The 21029-nt window shown below is 49.2% G+C and overlaps 1 protein-coding gene across 6 annotated transcripts; it reads left to right on the forward strand.

Moving 5' to 3' along the window:
- The first annotated feature begins 1863 nt into the window (after window positions 1–1863).
- On the forward strand, window positions 1864–20002 carry pex5 (peroxisomal biogenesis factor 5). Of its 6 annotated transcripts, none has more exons than XM_088940031.1 (16): window positions 1864–1962; window positions 2649–2813; window positions 2903–2938; window positions 3627–3750; window positions 4923–5069; window positions 6197–6296; window positions 7154–7244; window positions 7738–7860; window positions 10768–10857; window positions 11651–11770; window positions 13304–13447; window positions 14189–14259; window positions 16241–16468; window positions 17235–17400; window positions 18204–18361; window positions 19124–20002. In XM_088940031.1, the coding sequence occupies exons 2-16, from the start codon at window positions 2694–2696 to the stop codon at window positions 19362–19364; spliced, it is 1959 nt and encodes a 652-aa protein (XP_088796157.1). In that variant the 5' UTR covers window positions 1864–1962; window positions 2649–2693; the 3' UTR covers window positions 19365–20002. The 6 variants fall into 6 exon arrangements, with proteins under 6 accessions (XP_088796157.1, XP_088796153.1, XP_088796155.1 ...); XM_088940027.1 differs by having other exon boundaries at window positions 1885–1962; window positions 2654–2813; XM_088940026.1 differs by having other exon boundaries at window positions 1905–2012.
- Window positions 20003–21029: the final 1027 nt, after the last annotated feature.

Below are 21029 nucleotides of genomic sequence, written 5' to 3' on the forward strand. Positions count from 1 at the left end.
TGAACAGACGCAAGATGAGCTGCTCGTGACGTCCGATTGGATGAAAAGAGCACAGGTCAGCGCTGCTCCCGGCGACTGTGTCACTTCCAGGGACATCCAAAAGGGGGCAGTCAGGGATCCAAGATCCAATCCAATCCAATCCAGGGATCGCGGTCCGTGATCCAAGAGCCGGGAGATCCATCCAAGAAGAAGAGGATTAAAACCAGGGAACGGGGGAACTAGGGCCAGGAACAGGGAAGTTAAAAACATGATGGGACCAGGCGCCCCGAGCCCTGGGCTCAGAGGTCAGGACACTGGGGGGGAGGCCTGTGCCTGCTGCCCCTGAAGCCTGGGAGCAGGCGAGCCTTCGGGTGGCCATCTTCCAAAGCTGAGCCCGGAACTCCGGAGTCGCCGGGCTTCTGTAACAAAAAAAGGGAGGAAACACAGCTGACAGTACTAAATTTAAAATCAATACAAAATAAGTAGGAGCGCCCTCTAGAGGAGGGATGATGAAGAATTTGGGCAGGACAGTGGGGTTCATGTCCTGTCTCTTACAAACAGGGCCCTGGGATTGTCCAAGAAGTCAGGACCTCAGTTTAAGGTCTCTTAAACCTCCTAAAGCAGGGGTCTGTAACCCCGGTCTCAAAGAGCCCCGGTCCAGTGACTCCAGGGGTCTGTAACCCCGGTCTCAAAGAGCCCCGGTCCACTGACTCCAGGGGTCTGTAACCCCGGTTCCGGAGAGGCCCGGTCCAGTGACTCCAGGGGTCTGTAACCCCGGTCTCAAAGAGCCCCAGTCCAGTGACTCCAGGGGTCTGTAACCCCGGTCTCAAAGAGCCCCGGTCCACTGACTCCAGGGGTCTGTAACCCCGGTCTCAAAGAGCCCCAGTCCAGTGACTCCAGGGGTCTGTAACCCCGGTCTCAAAGAGCCCCGGTCCAGTGACTCCAGGGGTCTGTAACCCCGGTCTCAAAGAGCCCCGGTCCAGTGACTCCAGGGGTCTGTAACCCCGGTCTCAAAGAGCCCCGGTCCAGTGACTCCAGGAGTCTGTAACCCCGGTCCAGTGACTCCAGGGGTCTGTAACCCCGGTCTCAAAGAGCCCCGGTCCAGTGACTCCAGGGGTCTGTAACCCTGGTCCCGGAGAGGTCCGGTTCATTTAGTTTAATCAATCACCTGTTTTTTAAAGATTGGCAATGGCTGTAAAGTATTGATGAATAACAGGAGAAATCTGTTAAATTAAGAGAACTGTGGTCCTTGAGGGTTGAAGAGTAATTAGATTTTAAACCTAAACATTCTAAACTACTTAATTTAATAAAGTAGCTGTTTGATTTATCAATGGGACTGGATTTTCTTATAAACTGGCCACTTAGTGGTTTTTAAATCTGACCAGATCAACCTACAGAAGTGTTGGCGCTTCAGCCAAAACATCCGTTGTAACATAACGCACTCCAGTACCGCAACTGGTCTAGGGTAACACGTTTTAAAATAATCGTGTGGCTTAAAATCGAAATAAAAAAAACGGTCCAGATGAGATCCTAAAGGATTTTTCAAGGCGAATCGATCCCTGATTGGGTGCTCAACTAGTCGGGTCTGAGACGGAGGGAAGGAGGTGCTGCACAATGGACTTTGTTTAAAGGTTGCGCAAACCTTCCCTTTTGCCTCCCCTACACGTTTTGCGTAACCTCCGCCCTTCACCTCCACCGCTCCATCGGCGGACGCTGTTGGCGCCACGTAAACCTCTTCGCAGAATCTCGGCGGCGTTTCCGCATCAGCCGCAGCCGCAGCCGGAGCGGCGACTCGCTACGCACTTTGCGTAGCTCCGCCACCCGTCTGCCGGGAGCTCCTGCGCGGCCGGGCTTCGTGAATCCCGTCGGCCAAATAATGTTAAATTAAAGGAGGCGTACGGTGGCCGGTGCTGTGCCTGCGGAGCCAGAGAGGGAGAAGCGATTGGAGGATTACTGCAGACACTTGACCGGCTGGGCACTGCGGTACGTTGACATTGCGCTGAGAGGGGGGACGGCCGTGTGACGGTGGTCTGGTAAGTTATATGCAGCGGGGGGCGGCGCGCTGTTGTCCCGTCCGTCTCTCTGGTGTTGTCTTGGCTCGGAGGCAGACAGCCTTGCCTCTGTCCGTTACAAAAACAGCCATCTGTCTCACCCGTCCTCTTCCTTGGGCGGCCCGCCGGTGGCCGGTGACCTGTCCTTCAGCAGGTGAGCGGACAGCGAGTGGACGAGTGCGCCCACACGTGCGGAGAGCCATGTGAATCGTGAAGACAGCGGCGTGCTTGTTGTGGCTTCAGCGTGTCTTTCTGTGATGTTGTGACTTAGGGGAAGGGTCTAGTGAGTGCAGGTTGTGCATAGCTAAATTAGGTATTTTCCCGTGTCTTCCTGCACTGTGTGAGGAGTATATTCTTTTGCATGGAAGAATGAACCTGTTATATGTCAGTAATCCTCTCTCTGTGTGTCACCTACAGTGAATCCAATTAGCTCTGGAGGTCACTTTGGGGCTCATGCTTCTATATTATACAGTCTTAAATATATCACTTTATATAACATAGCCTTCAGGCAGTCAAGGCTGTCTGTATGACATAATCTTCTGTCAGGCTGTGTGTCTGTCTTTTATCCTGTGTTTATATTGTATCCCTGTCTGTCTTTGTTGCTCTGTGATTGGCCAGTTCAGGTTGTGGCTGCCGACTGATTGGCCGGAGCTGGTGGCTGCCATGGCGATGCGGGATCTGGTGGAGGGGGAGTGTGGGGGTGCCAATCCGCTCATGAAGCTGACGGGTCACATGACCCAGGACCGAGAAGGCGGGGCTTGGAGACACAGGGCCACACCCACTGTGAGTCACGTGGAGCAGAGCCATATTGTCCTGATCTTGAAGTTTTTCCTCTGATCATCAACGCCTGTCTCTCTCTCTCTCTCCCTCAGATTCCCACTCCTATTGAGATTGCCACTGAAGATGACGTGAGTAAAGTTATTATTAGTCACTTGTTTGTAGTAATTGAAGAAAGAGATGTAGATCATTCCAATATTACAGGAACAAGAGCAACAGCAGCTGCTCATTATATTTGCTAGCAGCTGTATCACCCTGCAGCTCACAGCTGGCCGCCCCACTGAAGCTCAGCAGGAGTGCTCCTGGCCAGTACCTGGATGGGAGAGTCCTGGGAACGATAAGGTTGCTGCTGGAAGAGATGTTAGTGGGACCAGTAGGGGGCGCTCAGCCTGCGGTCTGTGTGGGTCCTAATGCCCCAGTATAGTGACGGGGACACTACACTGTAAAAAGGCGCCATCCTTTGGATGAGACGTAAAACCGAGGTCCTGACTCTCTGTGGTCATTAAAAATTCCAGGGTGTTTCTCGAAAAGAGTAGGGGTGTTACCCCAGTGTCCTGGCCAAATTTCCCCCTGGCCTTTACCCATCATGGCCTCCTAATAACCCCCCTCTCTGAACTGGCTTCATCCCTCTGCTCTCCTCCCCACTGAGAGCTGGTGTGTGGGGAGAGGACTGGCGCATCATGCAAGTGGGGCTGCACACTGGTGGTGGTGGAGGGGATCCCCATTATCTTTTACGTGTCCCGAAAAGCGCTACAGAACTGTAAGGATTTTATTGTTGTAATCGCAATGGGTTGCCAGCATCTCTCTGTCGCCCTCTAGCTGGTCAGCGAGTTCCTGCAGGATGCGGCCCCCCCCCGCACCCCCCACACCTTTAAGATGGACGACCTGCTGGTGGAGATGCAGCAGATAGACCAGCAGAGCTACAGACAGGCTCCTCAGAGAGGTACCGTCTCCACTGTCCTGTTCGCTCTACCCCAGGCCTGGTCCTGGTGTCTCCCACACCTCCTAATTTCCCACATTCATTAGATCATTGAAGCCTTACTGGATCTAAGATCCAGTTGCTTCATTGGAATATTTGCATATTGCCTCTAGTCATAAGTTGGGGGAGTTTACTTTGCTTATAAAATGCAATGGTTAAGGATCCAGCATGTTTAAAAGGGGAACTGCAGTCTCAATTTCTCAGACCGGTTATTTATTCTCGGTAACATCATAAATTCATTGACGGTACAGAAAAATGTAACATATTTTGCATCAAGCACAAAATCGTAAATGTTGTGAAAGTGCTGTATAGTCACCATGTTGTCGCAAACTCGCATTCGAGTTCTCACGAATTGTGATGTTTTGCAGCCCTTCCTGCTCACTAGTCCCAGTGGTTTGAAATGCACTCGTCAGTGCTGATTCCTTCTAATCCCCGAAATTTAAAAATAGCAATGCAGTTCCCTCTTTGAGAGCTGGGAGAAATCAGTTCAAATCCATCGTATTATTATGAAGTGAATTGAAGGGATGGATTGTGGAACTGAGGGCTAACCAGCGAGTGTATGGGGGTCACCAGGCCCAGGACTGCTGTTTCACTGTTTCCCTGTCTGCCGGCTGCCCTGTGCTCAGTCGCTGCTTGTCTCACGGGCTACAAGCCAGGCTTGACAGCTAGGATGTGTGGTGCATTGTGGGGAAACAGTAGGCACGTCTTGTTACAAACCAGCTGATACTCTGGGACGTGACCGCAACACCAGGTGTACTAGACAAGCACGACAAGGAAGAACAGAGGGGAGAAAATAAGAGTCAAGTGCATTTGATTTGTGCTTGTAGTTGAATGTGTCCTGAAAGTTTTTAAATATTCTGGCCGTTCCTGAGCTGTTAACAGGATCAGAGGATGCATTCTGAAAAGGTATTTGATTGCATTTACTCTGCAGGTTCCTGAACACACCCCCTTTTCCTTTTAAGGTGTAATGTTAAACGTATCAATTGATGCTGTCTCACTGATTGTTTAGATGTTTCTCTCCTTCTTTCTGTACTTCTGTTTATTTATGAGCTGTCTCTTCTCTTTTCTTCCCCCGCCATTCCTGATTGGTGGCCCCCTCCGTCCTGGGTGTGCCCGATTGGCGGTTCTCGGCGCAGCCCCGGGGGTGGCGGCCCTCGCTCTGTCGGGTGATTGGGCGGCCGAGTTCCTCAACTCCCCCGACCCCGCCCCCTCCGTGCCGCAGGCGGGGCTGAGCGAGACGGCGGACTCCGATTGGACCAGGGAGTTCATAGATGACGGCACAGGTGCGTTGGATCCGTGTGCTGGATTTTGATTCTATGCTGGTTCGAGAGATGAGACAGGGGACCATCCGAACGCCTGCATCTGCTGTGTGATTTGTAAAATTGAAGTTGAGGGAAGGGATATTGACATTGCACAACACGTTATTTAGTCCTCCATTACAGATGTGAAGTGACGTTTCTGTATTACCCTAAGGGCGTGAGGTCATTAGTGAGTCCTCTCTTACAAGAAATTGAGGACTGGCAGTGTGAGGCTTGTGCTTGTAGTCTGGGGAGTGTGAGCAACTGCCTTGCCAGGTGTGTTGCTTAAGATGATACTCTTCCTGAAAGCCTTCCAAATGAGGGTTACAAATGAGAGACCAATCCCCCCCATCTGGTCTGTTTGGTGGTTTAGTAATTACAGGGGAGCTGTTCTTATATTTTGGGGTTAGAATGAATCGGGTATTAATGAGCGCATTTCAAACCCCAGTAGAGGTAAAATGTTCACCGTGACTTGTAAAACCTCCAATTTACATCACAAAATAGATTATATTTCCAGGTCTGCGCAGCGCCATGTTCTACAATTCAGAACGAGGCAACAAAACGTCCGGTGAGGTGAAGTGGCCCTGTGACGCTGTAAACAAGCAGGCTTGTGAATCCAGCTCTTTTCATCCAGTGGAAATATTGCTCTCGACCATGAGATGATTTTGCTGACAGATACTACTTACTTGTTAACTCCAGATCGCGCTGGAACATTTCTGCGGTGAAAGGTCTGCTGCACAATCTGCACTTATTCGCCCGTCCATCACAGTGCATTAGTCGTTACAGGGACTAGTGAGCAGGAAGGGCCGCAAAACATCACAATTTGTGGGAACTCGAATGCAAGTTTGCGGCAACATGGCGACTATACGGTATCTTTGTAGTTTTTTTCTCCGCCATCAGTGAATTAATTTTGTTACCGAGTTTTAAGAGCCGGTCTGAGAAAATGGGGACTGCAGTCCCCCTTTAATTCACCATCTCACCCGGCTGTTGCTTGAAACAAGGCAGGGGAGCGACTACCGCCCATCTGCAAAGAGCCGCAGGGGACTCTGGGATTGCCGCTGCCGAGTGAGTCGGGCCGACGCCGTTTCTCTCTCTCTCTGTGTCGCTCTCAGACCCGGCCGCGCCCGTGCGCTGGGCGGAGGAGTACCTGGAGCAGTCGGAGGAGAAGCTGTGGCTGGGAGACCTGGGGGAGAAGGAGCAGGACAACGAGTGGTGAGGAGGAGTACCCACTGACCGGACGGTGACCGGCTGACTGGACACTGGCTGACGAGATACTGCGTCACAATGACACTGGCTGGCTGACCGGACACCGGGTGACTGATCAGACACAGACCAACTGCTGGGATGCTGACCGGCCTTTCCAGACACTGCCCAACTGACTGGACACTGGCTGACCAGATACTGCGTCACAATGACACTGACTGGCTGACCGGACACCGGGTGACCGATCAGAAACTGACCAACTGACGGGGTGCTGACCGGCTGTCCAGACACTTTTAAAATCCAGTCCAGTCTTTTAAAATCGCGCAGAATGAGATTGAGTCACAGTGTTGACCCCAGTGTCCTGGCTGAATTCTACATGAAGTGGGCCCCTTCCTAAAAGCAAACAACATTGAGATGCGATTAGTTTCTTCTTCCTTTGCTAATGCCCATAGCGGGCATTATGGTGGCAGAGTGCTTGGCATTGCTGCCTCGCAGCACTGGGGCCCTGGGTTCAATTCCTGGGGTGCTGTCTGGGTGGAGTTTGCATGTTCTCCCCTGTGGGTTTCCTCCCCCAGGCCTGACATGCTGGTGGGTTAATTGCCAAGGGAAAATTGGCCCTGCTGTGTGTGGGGCAGCGTACCATCCAGGGTGTGCCCTGCCTTGCTCCCAGTGCTTGCTGGGATAGACTCCTCCCCCCCCCCGCGACCCTGAATCAAGAGAAGAGGTTAGAAAATGGATGATGCCCTTAACTGATTTTGTTCTTTTCACCATCTCTGGGAGGGGAAGACCATTTCCCGAGAGATTTAGTGAATAGTTTCCTCTAAGATGGTAATAATGTTTACTTTTCTCTCCCCCCTTCCGGTCAGGACGCGGGAATATCAGGCCGGAGAAGATCTACAGCAAACCGCCAAGCAGCTTCTGGCTAAAGTCAGCGACCCCAAATTACAGAACACAGAGGTCAGTGCCCCTGTTAACAGCCAGTGAGAGGACAGTGTTTTAGATATACTGATTTGGTTTCATTTTTATTTAGCAGGCCCAACTTAACATTGAGTTAGTCGCCCAGTGCGATGCCTGATGGCGATAATATAATAAAAAACCCATCTCCTCAGACACGGTAGATGATCTGTCCAGTTTCCTACAGCTCTTCTATGTCCTGTAGGATAAATGTATTTTGCTTGAGGGTCTGTGATGGGCCCTCAAACTGTTAACACGAGATCTCAGCTTGGCTAGATACGGTACTACTGTGTTTCTGTCTCTTCTGTTTTATGCCTGGTGTTTGGTCACTAAAAAAATCCGATTCATGCTCTTGTCCAGGGGTGCACAGTTTAACGTGGCAGAGTCCCATGACAATCCTAATTGTAGGCGTGGTTGTGACGATGAATGATCGTTAACGATGGTGATTTGTTCTCCTCCCCTGATGGCTGTGTAATTCTCTCTGTTCCCATCTTAGTTTCTGAAGTTTATTAGGCAGATCGGGGAGGGGTCAGTCACCATAGAAACCAGCGAGGTGAGGGAGAGCACTGATAACAGGCAGGCTGAACAGGCACAACACTGGGCTACTAACATCGACCAGGTAGGACCCCTCACGCCCAAGCAGAGACTAGAGACGACTCGTTCCTTACAGATAGTACACCTTCCAGACTACACACTATAGACAGTCCTTCACTATGCAGTCAATCCGCATGGATTTCACCCTACAGATTGCCACTATCTAAAATATGATCTGTCTTATAAACACTATAAGCTTCATCACATGGAGAATTTACTGTGCAGAACACTGCATGGGCTACCACATAGAATATACAATATAAACGCAGGACTAAGTACTGTAGTGTTTTCTATATAGATAGGTACTTTATTGTCCACTACTGTGGAAGTTTGTCTTTGGCTTCTCCCTTAAAAATATAAAACACACTAGGAAAACATAAAATCCTAACATCAGCACATAATACATAAATGGATAGAGGGGGGACTACATTTACACACATTCATTAAGCTTTTTAATTGCAGAGGGAACAAAGGACTTCTTACACATGGTTTTATCTGAATTTGGTGCCCTGTACTCCCCGATGACAGCATTATGAATTGGAAATGGAGTGGGTGTGTGGGGGCAGCTGTGATCTTCCTGGCCATTCTGAGAACTGTATTATGATATAAATCGCTGAGCTGGGGGCTGCTTTATTTTTTTCCTGGACAGTTTGGTTTTGCTTCTCAGCCCCAGGTTTCCATACCGAACTGTCCTGTTAAATGCTCTCAGCCAGGCTTTTTATAAGCCATCTCTTGGACATCTTGACTGACATTCAAGTTCTGTAGACTTGGAATTAAGAACCGCTTTCTTAAAAATGCTGTCTATATTCTCGGTGTAGCCCAGCCTCTGATCGCTATGCGTTCCCAGATATATCTTTTTTAATTTTCCCAGATATTTCCAACTCTAGTTTATAATGTACCATATAGACGATGCCCTGTAGATGAAACATGATGTACTGAATAAAGTATTTTAGCATACCGGCTGTGCTGTACACTGTGCAATATCCAGAGATAATGTCAAAGTAGAACTTGTACTTTTAGACTCAACTTCACATCCCAGAGAACTTCCTCACCTTCCCTGCCAAATGACTGGCCTCTGGCCCAGCGCACCTGAATAACCAGGGCATCTTTCACTCAAGCAGATTCCTGGTGTACCGGCGGAGTTCCCAGTACATGCTCATTTGATAAGATATCGATCCGAACAGCGCCCAGCCACGATCAATACTTTGGCTTCATTCAAGAACGGGCGGGATGAGATCCTGGAACCAATTCACAACTAATGACCAAATTAGATGGTTCCAAGCCACCCTCCTTTCGTTTTGTACCTTTTATGATGTCTTCTGTGTGCTGTGTTGTAGAGTGTATATTCTCTAAGGTACAGTCAGCTGTGCGGAATGTATTTTCTGTGCTGTATGAAATATGCAGGGGACCCTACATCCTGTAACATGCAGGATGGAGCGGTGGGGTTCACTCGGATTACAACCCTAAAACCCTCAGTGGCCGATAACTGGTCCAAAAGTGTTCGTTCTGGGTCAAGTCAATGATTGGCTCATCAGGAGTTCAAAAGCAGATCGGTCTGGGTCCAGTCTCGGACATCTGCACCAGCCTGTACAGAGGTTAGCTTTGGTAGAGCACATGGGCTGTCCTAGGGCCTGTATTCATGGGTCCCAAGCCTGCTGGGGTTCCCCGTGTCTGTTGGCTTTCATTCCTGATGCCCTCCACTGACTCTCGGCTCACCTGTTTCTGCACGTCTAGCCCCAAGTTTTAAGACGTCCCCTCCCTCCATTTCAAAGGTGCTGTTTCCAGTGCCTTCAACACGCAGTGCTGTGCGCGGTCTCTCCTCGCCCTGCAGACCCTCAGCTTGGGCAGGTTTGGGTGAGGGGGGATCACACCCACTCACGGCGAGCGCTTCTGTCCTTCTGCAGAGGTCCAGCTGTTTCCAGTCTGGCCCTCGCGGCTGTGGGAGAGCAGCTCCCAGATGCTGGTCCCTGATGGCCGCCCGTTGGAAATCGCGTTCGAAGCTTTAAGAACTTAAAGCCGGGCACTACACATTTGTGCACTGCAGCCTGGCAGCGCTGGGGCCCTGGTTTCTATTGCTGGGGTGCTGTCTGTGTGGAGTTTGCATGTTCTCCTCGTGTTTGTGTGGGTTTCTTCCCATGGTCTAAAACATGCTGGTGCTTCTGGGAAAACTGGCCCCGGTGTGAGTGTGTGTGTGAGTCCGTTATAATATATTATAAATATAATGTATAATTATTAATTATTATCAGTTAAGAATTTTATAAAGGACCCAGAACTGTTATTGGGAAACCCTGTTCTCAGGCAGAAGTAGTTGAGAGCTCCCACCTTACCATTTGAGTCTGTATCGGACAGACACAGTTCTCGCTCTATTTAGTTTGTCTGGTTCTGCACGTCCTTACTGTCTTGTCTCAGCTCTCTCCTGTTCTCTGACACACTTTTAAACTGCCTCCCCTCCCCCCCCAACCCCTGCCCGGTTCCACTCCTCCCACCAAGCTACTTAGACAGATTCACAAGGTCTCAGTCACCACAGAAACCAGCGAGGTGAGGAAGGAAACTGATAGCAAGCAGGCTGAACAGGCAAAGAACTGGGCGGCTAATATCAATCAGGTAGGACCCCAAGGGGAGGGGCAGTAGAGCACTGCATGGATTTGTAGTTTTTTAGATGCTTTTTTTTAGGCTTGTAGTTTGCATTTGTGCTGAGTGAGGTTGGGAGGGAAAGAGACAAGAGAGAGACCGGGATGGAGTGAACAGGAGAGGAAAGAAATTAGGAAAAGTCCGAACGAGAGAATAAAAAACAAAGGCGTCCACCCCTGTCTCTCTGAACACCATGCTTGTGTTCTTGCAATTTATCGCTCTCGGGGTGCGTGTCCTGATCTCTCTCTAAGTCTCTGCCCTTCTTTTGAATTTTTTTTGTGGTTTTTCCTCTCTTTCTCAGGTGGAGGTAGAGTCCTGGGTGGATGAGTTCACCACAGGGGGCGCTCTCTCCCCTAACCCTGACTTTGAGAAAGCGAAGGCAGCTGTGGAGGTAACTGGGGAGCCCCACTACCACTACCCCACTACTGTTCTTGACTGAATCTCTGTGGCCCAACGGACCCACCTGTTATGCATCTTTCTTATGAAGCCTCCTGGTTTAGTGCCCTGAGAGGCTGTACAAGGGCCCAGTTACTTAAAGAGGACTACAGACTGGAGAATGCACAAGGGCACTCTGAAACTGTGAACCTGTGAAGTCCTGTTAACTGCAGAAGAGGACATTTTTAACAGCTACAAGTGCAGTTCTTATGCAACACTTGTTTTATTAAGAAGTGAACAGACTGTACTGCCCAGGGCTTGTTAATGACAGTTGGAAAAAACCCTTTTGTGAGAAGCAACTTTCATATATAGTGATTTATAGAAACAGTGATGGGATAAACACTATGATGCCTTACTACTCTTAAGTACCATTAATGCCATGCCATGTGGGATATGTAGTTCTTTAGAGAACTTTCTCTAAGGAACTACATATCCCACATGGCACTGGGCAGCCATATGTCCATTAATGGTACTTAGAATACCATTAACCCATGTAGTTCTTTAGAGAACTACATATCCCATATGGCATGGGGCAGACATATGTCCATTAACGGTACTTAGAGTAGTATTGCATCATAGTGTCTATCTCATCACTATTTCAGAGGTGTACAGTTTTGTAAGAACTGCAGTTCACATAGTGCCTTTGACCACGTTAGAAAATCCCTACAGGCAGTTCAGGGTTTGCAGTGCATCATGGGAGCTGTAGCTTTTGTCTCCTCTGACATTGTGCCCTTTGATGGTACCTGCAGAGTGATGTGGATTTCTGGGAGAAGCTGCAGGCGGAGTGGGAGGAGATGGCGAAGAGAGACGCCGAGGCTCACCCGTGGCTGAGCGAGTACGACGACCTCATGTCCTCGTCCTATGACAAGGTGTGGCCGACGTGTGTGCGTGTGTGCGTGTGTGTCTTGAGTGCTTCTCCCTCTGGCTCTGTCTGTGCAACGCCTGCTTGCTTTGGGGAGCTTTTGATTTCCATGACCTTGTCTATGCCATCCCAGTCGCACGGCTCGGTCATGTTAAAGGGGAGCTGCAGTCCCAATTTCTCAGACTGGTTATTAAACCTCCATAACAAAATAACAAAATAAATTCATTGATGGTCTAGAAAACTGTTTCAAATTTTGAATTAAGTACACAATCGTGAACTTTTTTGAAAGTACTGTAAGTCAACATGTTGTCGCAAACCCCTGGTCTCGCCAAGGGCGATAGAGTTCGTGAGAATTGTAATGTGAAGTGGCCCTTCCTGCTCACTAGTCACTATAATAACTGAGGTATTTATTCACTTGTACATCACATTACAGGTTGTGCAGCAGACGTTTCACCACAGAAACATTAACAAGGAGTATTTGTCAGCAAAACCCTCTCAAAGTCGAGAGCAGCTTTTCTATTGGATTAAAAGAGATGGATCCACAAGCCTGCTTTTCGTCTATTTTGTGATGCCAATTGGAGGTTTTACACGTTACTGTGTACATCACAAAAAACGTCACAACTACCACAATCTGATTGCCCCGCAGGTCTGCCTACGACTGTTGAGTAGGAAGTCATTCTAGCAATGCAAAATTATTGGCCATTAGACACAATATCCTAAAGCTTATGAATGGGTTCACATCCTGCTGCAAAAAGCAGGTCTGTATATATGTAGGTCATCCGAGAATTTCTCCCTAATTCGTGCCAGAAGGGGACGGAGACGGAGGTGGATGATTTTCAAAACAATGCCATTGACGATGCAGTTTCAGAGTAATGGTGTGAAGTATTGGAGTAACATTTCCAGTGATATCCCCGGTGGAGAAGCATGTAATGGGGCACGTGCAGTTCTCTGCCGTGGGGCGCTGGGGAGTGTCACCAGGGGTGGGGTGTGGAAGTCGCTGGCTGTCACACAGCCTGTGATTCCCACCTCCGCTGTGTTAGTGCACTGGAGTGGTGGAGTGTTTTGTCTCTCTGTGTGTGTACTTGTTAATGCACTGTAGTGTCTGTATTAACCCCTCTGTGTGTGTGTGCTTGGTAATGCACTGTAGTGTCTATAATAATAATGGGGATTACAGTAGTCTTTACAGTGACTAGTGAGCAGGAAGGGCTGTAATCCCCATCTATGAATTGGCTTCATTACTCTGTTCTCCTTCCCACTAATAGCTGGTGTGTGGTGAGAGTACTGGCGCACTATGGCTGCCGTCACATCATCCAGGTGGGGCTGCACATTGGTGGTGGTAGTGGGATTCCCCATGACCTGTAAAGTGCTTTGAGTGGAGTGTCCAGTGCTATATAAGCGTAAGCAATTATAATGAATTATTAGTTAACCCCTCTGTGTGTGTGAATGCTTGTTAATGCACTGCAGTGTCTGTATTTAACCCCTCTGTGTGTGTGTTAATGCAGTGTATCTGGTTGCACTCTGGTCTCTCTCTGTCTCTCAGGGATACGAGTTTGAGCAGGACAACCCCTACCTCTCGCACCCGGACCCACTGGCGGAGGGTGTGAGGAAGCTGGAGTGCGGAGACATTCCCGGGGCAGTGAGGCTGTTTGAGAGCGCCGTCCAGAGAGAGCCCAACAACCAGCTGGTACTGACGGGGGAGAGGCACTGAGGGGGGGGGCAGGAGGGGGCGCTGTGTCTGCAGCAGGGGTGTTTACAGTGTTTAAAGGGGAACTGCCGTCCCAGTTTCTCAGACCAGTTATGAAGTCTCAGGAGCAAAATAAATTCAGTGACGTTATGGGAAAAATGGACAAAATCGTGAACTTTGTGAAAGTACTGGAAGTCGCCATGTCGACGCCACTCACATTCAAGTTCCCTCGAATTGCTACGTGAGTCAGCCCTTCCTGCTCACTAGTCACCATTATGACTAATGGAATGTGATGGATGAGTGAATAAGTACAGGTGGTGCAGTAGATATTTCACTGCCGAAATGTGATCTGCTGCAGAGTGATCTTGCTGCAAGTAGTATTTGTCAGCAAAACCGTCTGAAAGCTGAAAACTTTATTTCTATTGGATGAAAAGAGAGGGATTCACAAGCCTGCTTGTTTACAGAGTAATAGAGCCGCTTCACCTCACCGGAAGTTTTGTAGCCTCGTTCTGAATCGCAGGACATGGCGCTGCGCAGACCTGGAAATCGAATCTATTTTGGGATGTAAATTGGAGGTTTTACAAGTTACTACGTGACTTTTACTTTCATTGTTGTCTGAAATGCACTCATCAGTGCTGATTCTTTCTAACCCCCGAAATATGAAAATAGAGTTGCAGTTAAACAGCACGGGACTTGGTCTGACACCATCCCGCCTTCTTTCTTTCTCTCTCTCTCCCTTAGGCTTGGCAGTACTTGGGCACCTCCCAGGCAGAGAACGAGCAGGAATTTGCGGCCATCAGCGCCCTCCGCAGGTACAACGCAGCGCCAGCTTAAATGAAGAGCTCGAGTTCAGATCTCGTCTCGAGTCATTCGCTAGCAAAGCCCAAGCGCTCGTGGCGGATTAAAACAAAAAAAGATGAGGACACCAGTCTCAAAAGAAAGCGAGAATTTGAGCCGATACCTTGACTTCCGTTGAGAAACGGCGAGATGAGCTGCAGGGGTCAATTAGCTCCTCACTAACGAGCGGGAAGGGCAGAGGGGCGGCCTCTTCTCTGTGGCATTGCTTTCCCTTTTTGGATTCGCCAGTTGTTATTCCTGCTCAATTTGACATCTGCGCTTCCCCACAAGGGGGCAGACTCGTCTTTTAAGGCATCGCCTAGGCAGGATGGGGTCCACGTACCGGTGGGAGGGAGGGGCGGGGGCTGATTGGAGGAGAGGGGACGCCCCGACGAGGGCCAACGCGACGGACACGGTGCCGCTGAGAGTGTCGCTGCAGACTTATCACTCCCCGACCCCTCGCGGGGCTCGACTAGCCTTGTCTGCGCCACACTCCTCTTGCGGGGCGAAGCTGGGAAAGACATTGAAAGGCATCTCTCCCCCCCCCCCCCCCCAGGGTGCCTCTGGGAACCTTTTCTCTACTGTCTGGACGAAACCGTCCTGTAAAAAGTTCTGCCCTCAAGTCCCGATCGCTGCCCTGCAGTGTAAATACCCCCCAGTGGAAACTTCAGCTTCTTCCTTTTAGGATTAGTGAAGGGCGGCACAGTGGCACAGCGGTGAGCATTGGTGCCTCGCAGAGCTGGGGCCCCAGGTTCAGTTCCTGGGGTGCTGTCTGTGTGGAGTTTGCATGTTCTCCCTCTGTTTGCATGGGCTTAACTCCAGGTGCTCCGGTTTCCTCCCACAGTCCACACACATGCTGGTGGGTTAAAAACTAGCTCTAGCCCGGGAGCGGGAGTCTGTGTGTGCCCGGTGAAGGATGGGCATCCCATCCAGGCTGTACCCCGCCTTGTGCCCGCTGCTTGCCAGGATAGGCTCTGGCTCCCTTGCGCCCCTGAATTTGAAGGAGTAGCTAGAAAATGGATGGATGGATGGAAGATGAGTGAAAACGCCCATCAGTGCCTTCAGCTGTGTCCGTTCATCTCATCCTGTTAAACCCTGAAACTAGTCCTTTTTGTGCATGACATTAATGTGGTACTATACCGCTATGGTAATGGTATATAATATGGTTATGTATGTTGTATACGGTATATATTGTGGTAATATGGTAATATAATATGATATTATATAATAAGATAATTATTACATCAAATCTGTGCGGAAGGCGAGAGATCGTAAAATCGAAAATAAAAATTCCATTATTTGTTCTGACCCGAAGACAAGTTTACTCAAAAACCACCCTAAACATACCGTCCAGACCATGATAGCAAGCTCAGCGAACAGCGCAGCTCTACTCAAATAAGCCAGCTCCATACGATACAGATCTCATATTTACATTTTTCATTCTTCTGTAATAGATCGCTATCCAAGCGATCAGCTAGAATGATGCGCATACTGTTGTTGACTATGACGCCAAAGAATCTTTTTCTCTTCCTACTTGTGATAACCCCATACATATTTATGAATGATAAATATCTGTCCGTAATAAATAGCCATGTACAGATAATATTATTAATGCCCATAAGGCCGTAGTTGTAAACAAAGTAATCTGTATTCTAGTTACCACAAGTTTAAGTAATGTTCAGTGATTAATAGGAGTCACTGCCTGGGGAATAAAGCTGTTATATGTAGAACAGCTTTTATATTATAAAAAGCTATATTATATATTATATAATTTACAATATGGTGATTATACAATATTATATATGGTAATATAATATGGTGATGCTATATGGTGGTAATGTGGTGTTCAGAGCTGTATGCTGTACTGTAGATCCAGTCTGGTACTGAGCTCTGCTGTCGTGGAAACGGTCTCGGCCGCGGTACTGACCCGCGCGGCACCCGCCCTCCCTCCCGCAGGTGTGTCCAGCTGAAGAGCGACAACCTGGTGGCCCTCATGGCCCTGGCGGTCAGCTTCACCAACGAGTCGCTGCACAAGCAGGCCTGCGAGACGCTGCGCGACTGGCTGGCCCAGAACCCCAAATACCGCCACCTGGTGGACGGAGCCAGGGAGGGCGGCGGCGGCGGCGGCGACCGGGCCAGGGACCGCGAGAGGGAGAGGGAGAGGTTCGGCTCCCTGCTGCCCGAGTGAGTGCCCTCCCCCCCCCCCCCCTCGTTCTAGGGTAGCGCCCCCTAACCTTGACTGCAGCCGGTGCCCTTATCAGAGAGCGTTGAAGTGGTTTGTGTTTTTCGATCTTTTCCCTTCTGAAACCATGTGGCCTGGCTCGCACCCCCCCCCCCCCAGAAAGAAAGGGCATCTCGTACCCCCCCGAGGTACAAAACTCTGCTCCACAGTCCTCAAATGACTATTCAAATGATGGAAAGAATGGTACATGTATGGCTGTCAGATTCATTTCAATTAAATAAAACATTAAAATATATTTTTATAGAAGGTAAGTGCTTTGTGTGAGAAAGCTGGGTCAATTTAAGCTTTCAATCAAGTATAAAAAATGAGAGAAATGAGAGGGGCTGTATCAGCCAATCAGAATGCTTCATGTTTCTACCTACCCTTTTCTGCTCCTTAAAGATCGATTTAGTCTTTTTATTCTGCATCAGGTAATCTTAACATTTTCCTTGAAGTGGTACTTTATCAAGGTGTTTTCTAGCAGCTTTATTGTTAAAGTTGTTTTGATTTTGAAGGTACTTCAAAATCGTTCATCTTCTGTTAATACGCTAGATGTTCTGCTCTATCAGAAAATAGAGCTACTTGTTAAGATTCTTTTTTGTATTCATGCCGTCAGAATTGCGATCACTGGAGATTGGTAATCGATACCTCGTGTCTGTTCCTTTTTGTCTTCACGTGGTCAGAATTGCGATCATTGGCAATTGGTAATCGACTCCTTGTGTCTGACAGGACGCTGTTCTCAGAGGTGCAGGCTCTCTTCCTGACGGCAGTGAACTCGGACCCTGGGGAGGTGGACCCCGATGTCCAGTGTGGGCTGGGGGTCCTGTTCAACCTGAGCGGAGAATTCGACAAGGCGGTGGACTGCTTCAACACCGCGCTGAGCGTGAGGCCGCAGGTACTAGAAGATCTTTAAACACGGTGCTGCACATTCTGATCGTACTCTCTGTTAATGTACTGTATGAATTAATACTGCCAGACTGTTAGAAAACACTGTGATTAGCCCATGCATGCATACTCTGTACAAGACGAACCCTATCTCTATAGTAACACATGACAGGCTGAAGGAATTTAACCTTTTAAGTCTTGAGCAGTGGAGACTATGAGGGGATCTGATGTATAAAAGTATCGGAAATGTCAGGCTTCCTCAGAATCAGCACTGTAACACAAACCCGGAGGAACCACGTGGAGGTGGAACAACAAGGAAGTGCATTTAAAACTGAAGACAGGAGTTGTGTCTTTACACAAAGGGTGGTGGGGGCGTGGAACAGGCTGCCCAGCCATGTCGTTGAAGCCGACATCCTGGCTTCTTCTCAAGAAATGGCTGGATAAGATCCTCGGATCAGTTTAGTGGCCACCTTCCAAAACTCATCTACTACCTGGAGAAGGGCTCTAAGCATTACATCTAGACAAAAAGGGTTATGAGTGTGTTCGCTCTTTCGACTGGCAGGAGTTCTTCGGAATCAATGGTGAAATCCAAACCAGATGGCACAAGTCAAAACTACAGGGAAGTACCTTTAAAACTGAGAACCGGAGGCACTTCTTTACATAAAGAGTTGTGGGAGTGGGGAACAACTAAGGAACCAGTTGTCCGGCCATGTTGTTGAAGTTGATTTTGTGAGGATTTCCTGGGTCGGTGAGCTCTGATCTAGATGGGACTCCTCTCGTTTGTAACTGTGCTTTTTTCCCTTTTTCCCTCAGGACTACCTTCTGTGGAACAAGCTGGGTGCCACGCTGGCCAACGGCAGCCGGTCAGAAGAGGCTGTCGCCGCCTACAGGAGAGCGCTGGAACTGCAGCCGGGCTTCATCAGGAGCCGCTACAATCTGGGGATTAGCTGTGTCAACCTGGGAGCACACAGGTAAGCCACACGTGTTAGAGGGGAACTGCGATGCTATTTTAATATTTCAGACTTGGAAAGAATCAGCATTGATGAGTGCATTTCAAACCACAGTGAAAGTAAAGTGTACACAGTAGCTTGTAAAACCTCCAGTTGACATCACAAAATAGACAAAGGTTCCAGGTCTGCACAGCACCACGTTTTGCGGCCCTATTACACTGTAAACAAGCAGGCTTGTGAATCCATCTCTTTTCATCCAATAGAAATATTGCTCTCCACTTCCAGACAGTTTGGCTGACAAATACTTCTTGTTAACTCTGCCTGCAGATCACTCTGGGACCTTTTCTTCAGTGAAATGTCTGCTGCACAGCCTGCACTTATTCTCTCGTACAACATATTACGTTAGTCATTACAGGGACTAGTGAGCAGGAAGGGCTGCGTCACATCGCAGCTCGTGGGAACTCGAATGTGAGTTTGCGACAGCATGGCGACTTAGAGTACTTTTCACAAAGTTCCCGATTTCACGCTTAATTTGACATTTGTACATTTTTTTTTTCTATAACATCAATGAATTAATTTTGTTTCCGAGATTTAATAACCGGTCTGAGAAACTGGGACTCCAGTTCCTCTTTAACAGTGTAGGAATTGTCCCTCATGTGTGTGCTGTGATTACCGTGTGTTGTTTTAAGGAGTTGAATCTGTGCCGGCGGGTGTTGCTAGTCTGTTTTGGGGTGTTTACTGCTGTTTTCTCTTTGTTAGCTTCTCTCTCTCTCTCGTTGCTAGGGAAGCTGTGGAGCACTTCCTGGAGGCGCTTTCTCTCCAGCGCGCGGCGCAGGAAGGGGCGGGGCCGGTGCCGGGGGCGGGACCCCGCGGGGGCGGGGCTGCCATGTCGGAGAACATCTGGTCCACGCTGCGCATGGCGCTGAGCATGCTGGGAGAGAGCGAGCTGTACGCGGCGGCCGACAGCCGCGACCTGGACACGCTGCTCAGAGCGTTCGGCCTGCGGGAGAAGGAGGGGGACTGAGAGAGGGGGGCGGGGGCAGGGGCGGGGGGCAGATACTGTGTGAGTGTTTCGTCCGAGGAGGAGGGTGCGCGTGTGGGACAGTGGGGCGAGGAGGAGGAAGAGGGGGGCGAGAGGGAGACGACGGCGGTGAGGGGTGGGGACGTTAGCGGGGACAGGCAGGGGAAGGCCGGTGTCTTGTTGCCATGGAGCACACCTGAAGACAGACCTAAACTGGCTGCAGAAGAACTCCAGTTCATTTTCCAAACGTGGTGTTTTCCATTATTTTTAGAGCTCTGTCGTAAAGCAGCAGTTGTGTATCCATAAATATAATTCCAGGAGAGGGAGTGAGACAGGAGAGACAGTGGGACAGGAGGAGGAGGAGAGACAGTGGGACAGGAGAGACAGTAAGACAGGAGAGACAGTTAGACAAGATGGGAGGAGAGGAAGACGGGAGAGAATAGCAGGACTCTTAACAGTTGGGCACAGTCGCTGAGGGGAGAGGGGGGTGAGCTCTCCCTCTCTCGGTGTATTTTAATTTCAGCATCATTAGGCCATGCTCTTGTAATATAAACTTGTTCATTTGTAAATGGAATTCTGCCACCTATTGTAAAATACAGTGCAAAATAATGGTACATAATAAAAAGGAATTCAATTCATACCGACATCTGTGTCAACACGGTGTGTCAGTATTACAGCTTCTTAAAAAGGAGTCGGTCTGCATTCTTGGAGCTCATCAATTAATTAACTCTTCTTTCCTAAGCTGCGGTACCTTCTGTGTGGAGCCTGCATGTTCCAGGGAATTGTCAGACTGCCCAGTTTCCTTCCTTCCACCTTTCAAACATGTGCTGACCAGGATAATCAGTGTCTCCATATTGTCTTTATGGATTCATTTACCATCCAGAGTGTGCTCTAGTCTGGGACCCAGGTGGTGCTTTTGTGACAGCCTATTTCCAGGAATAAACAGCTGTCTGATACTGGAGGAATGGGGAAAAAAGCAGAATTTAATACTGCGGGAGAAAAAAAAATGTTTTAAGAGGCGTTCTTTTGCAAATGGATGCCAGCAGCCATATCACCCTGCAGCTCCCAGCTGGCAGCCCCACTGGAGCTCAGCAGGTGTGTCTGGTCAGTACCTGGAGGGGAGACTCCTGGGAAAGCTAAGGCTGCTGCTAGAAGAAGTGTTAGTGGGGCCTGTAGGGGGCGCTCATCCTGTGGTCCATGTGGGTCCTAATGCCCCAGTATAGTGACGGGGACACTATACTGTAAACAGGCGTCGTCCTTCGGATGAGATGTAAAACTGAGGTCCTGACTCTCTGTGGTCATTAAAAATCCCAGGGTGTTTCTTGAAAAGAGTAGGGGTGTTACCCCAGTGTCCTGGCCAAATTTCCCCCTGGCCTTTACCCATCATGGCCTCCTAATAATCCCCATCTCTGAACTGGCTCCATCACTCTGCTCTCCTCCCCACTGAGAGCTGGTGTGTGGGGAGAGTACTGGAGCATCATCCAGGTGGGGCTGCACACTGCTGGTGGTGGAGGGGATCCCCATGACCTGTAAAGCGCTTTGAGTGGAGTGTCCAGAAAAGCGCTATATAAGTGTAAGTGATTATTATTCAAGTGCAAATGTGGTGGCTGGGTTTGCAAATCCAAAATTCTTGGAGTGATGGAAAACCTAGTTTTTGAAAATACAGAA

This window comes from Atractosteus spatula, chromosome 22 (genome assembly GCF_055471065.1).
Source record: "Atractosteus spatula isolate fAtrSpa1 chromosome 22, fAtrSpa1.hap1, whole genome shotgun sequence".
NCBI classification, from domain to species: domain Eukaryota; kingdom Metazoa; phylum Chordata; class Actinopteri; order Semionotiformes; family Lepisosteidae; genus Atractosteus; species Atractosteus spatula.

What these genes read in the sequence shown, in the direction of transcription:
- pex5 (XM_088940031.1), top strand. Translation starts at nt 2,694, where the DNA reads ATGGCGATGCGGGATCTGGTGGAGGGGGAGTGTGGGGGTGCCAATCCG. An exon ending in GAGAGCCCAACAACCAGCTG is followed by an intron (nt 13,448 to 14,188) that starts GTACTGACGGGG and finishes TCTCTCCCTTAG; the next exon opens with GCTTGGCAGTACTTGGGCAC. An exon ending in GTCAACCTGGGAGCACACAG is followed by an intron (nt 18,362 to 19,123) that starts GTAAGCCACACG and finishes TCTCGTTGCTAG; the next exon opens with GGAAGCTGTGGAGCACTTCC.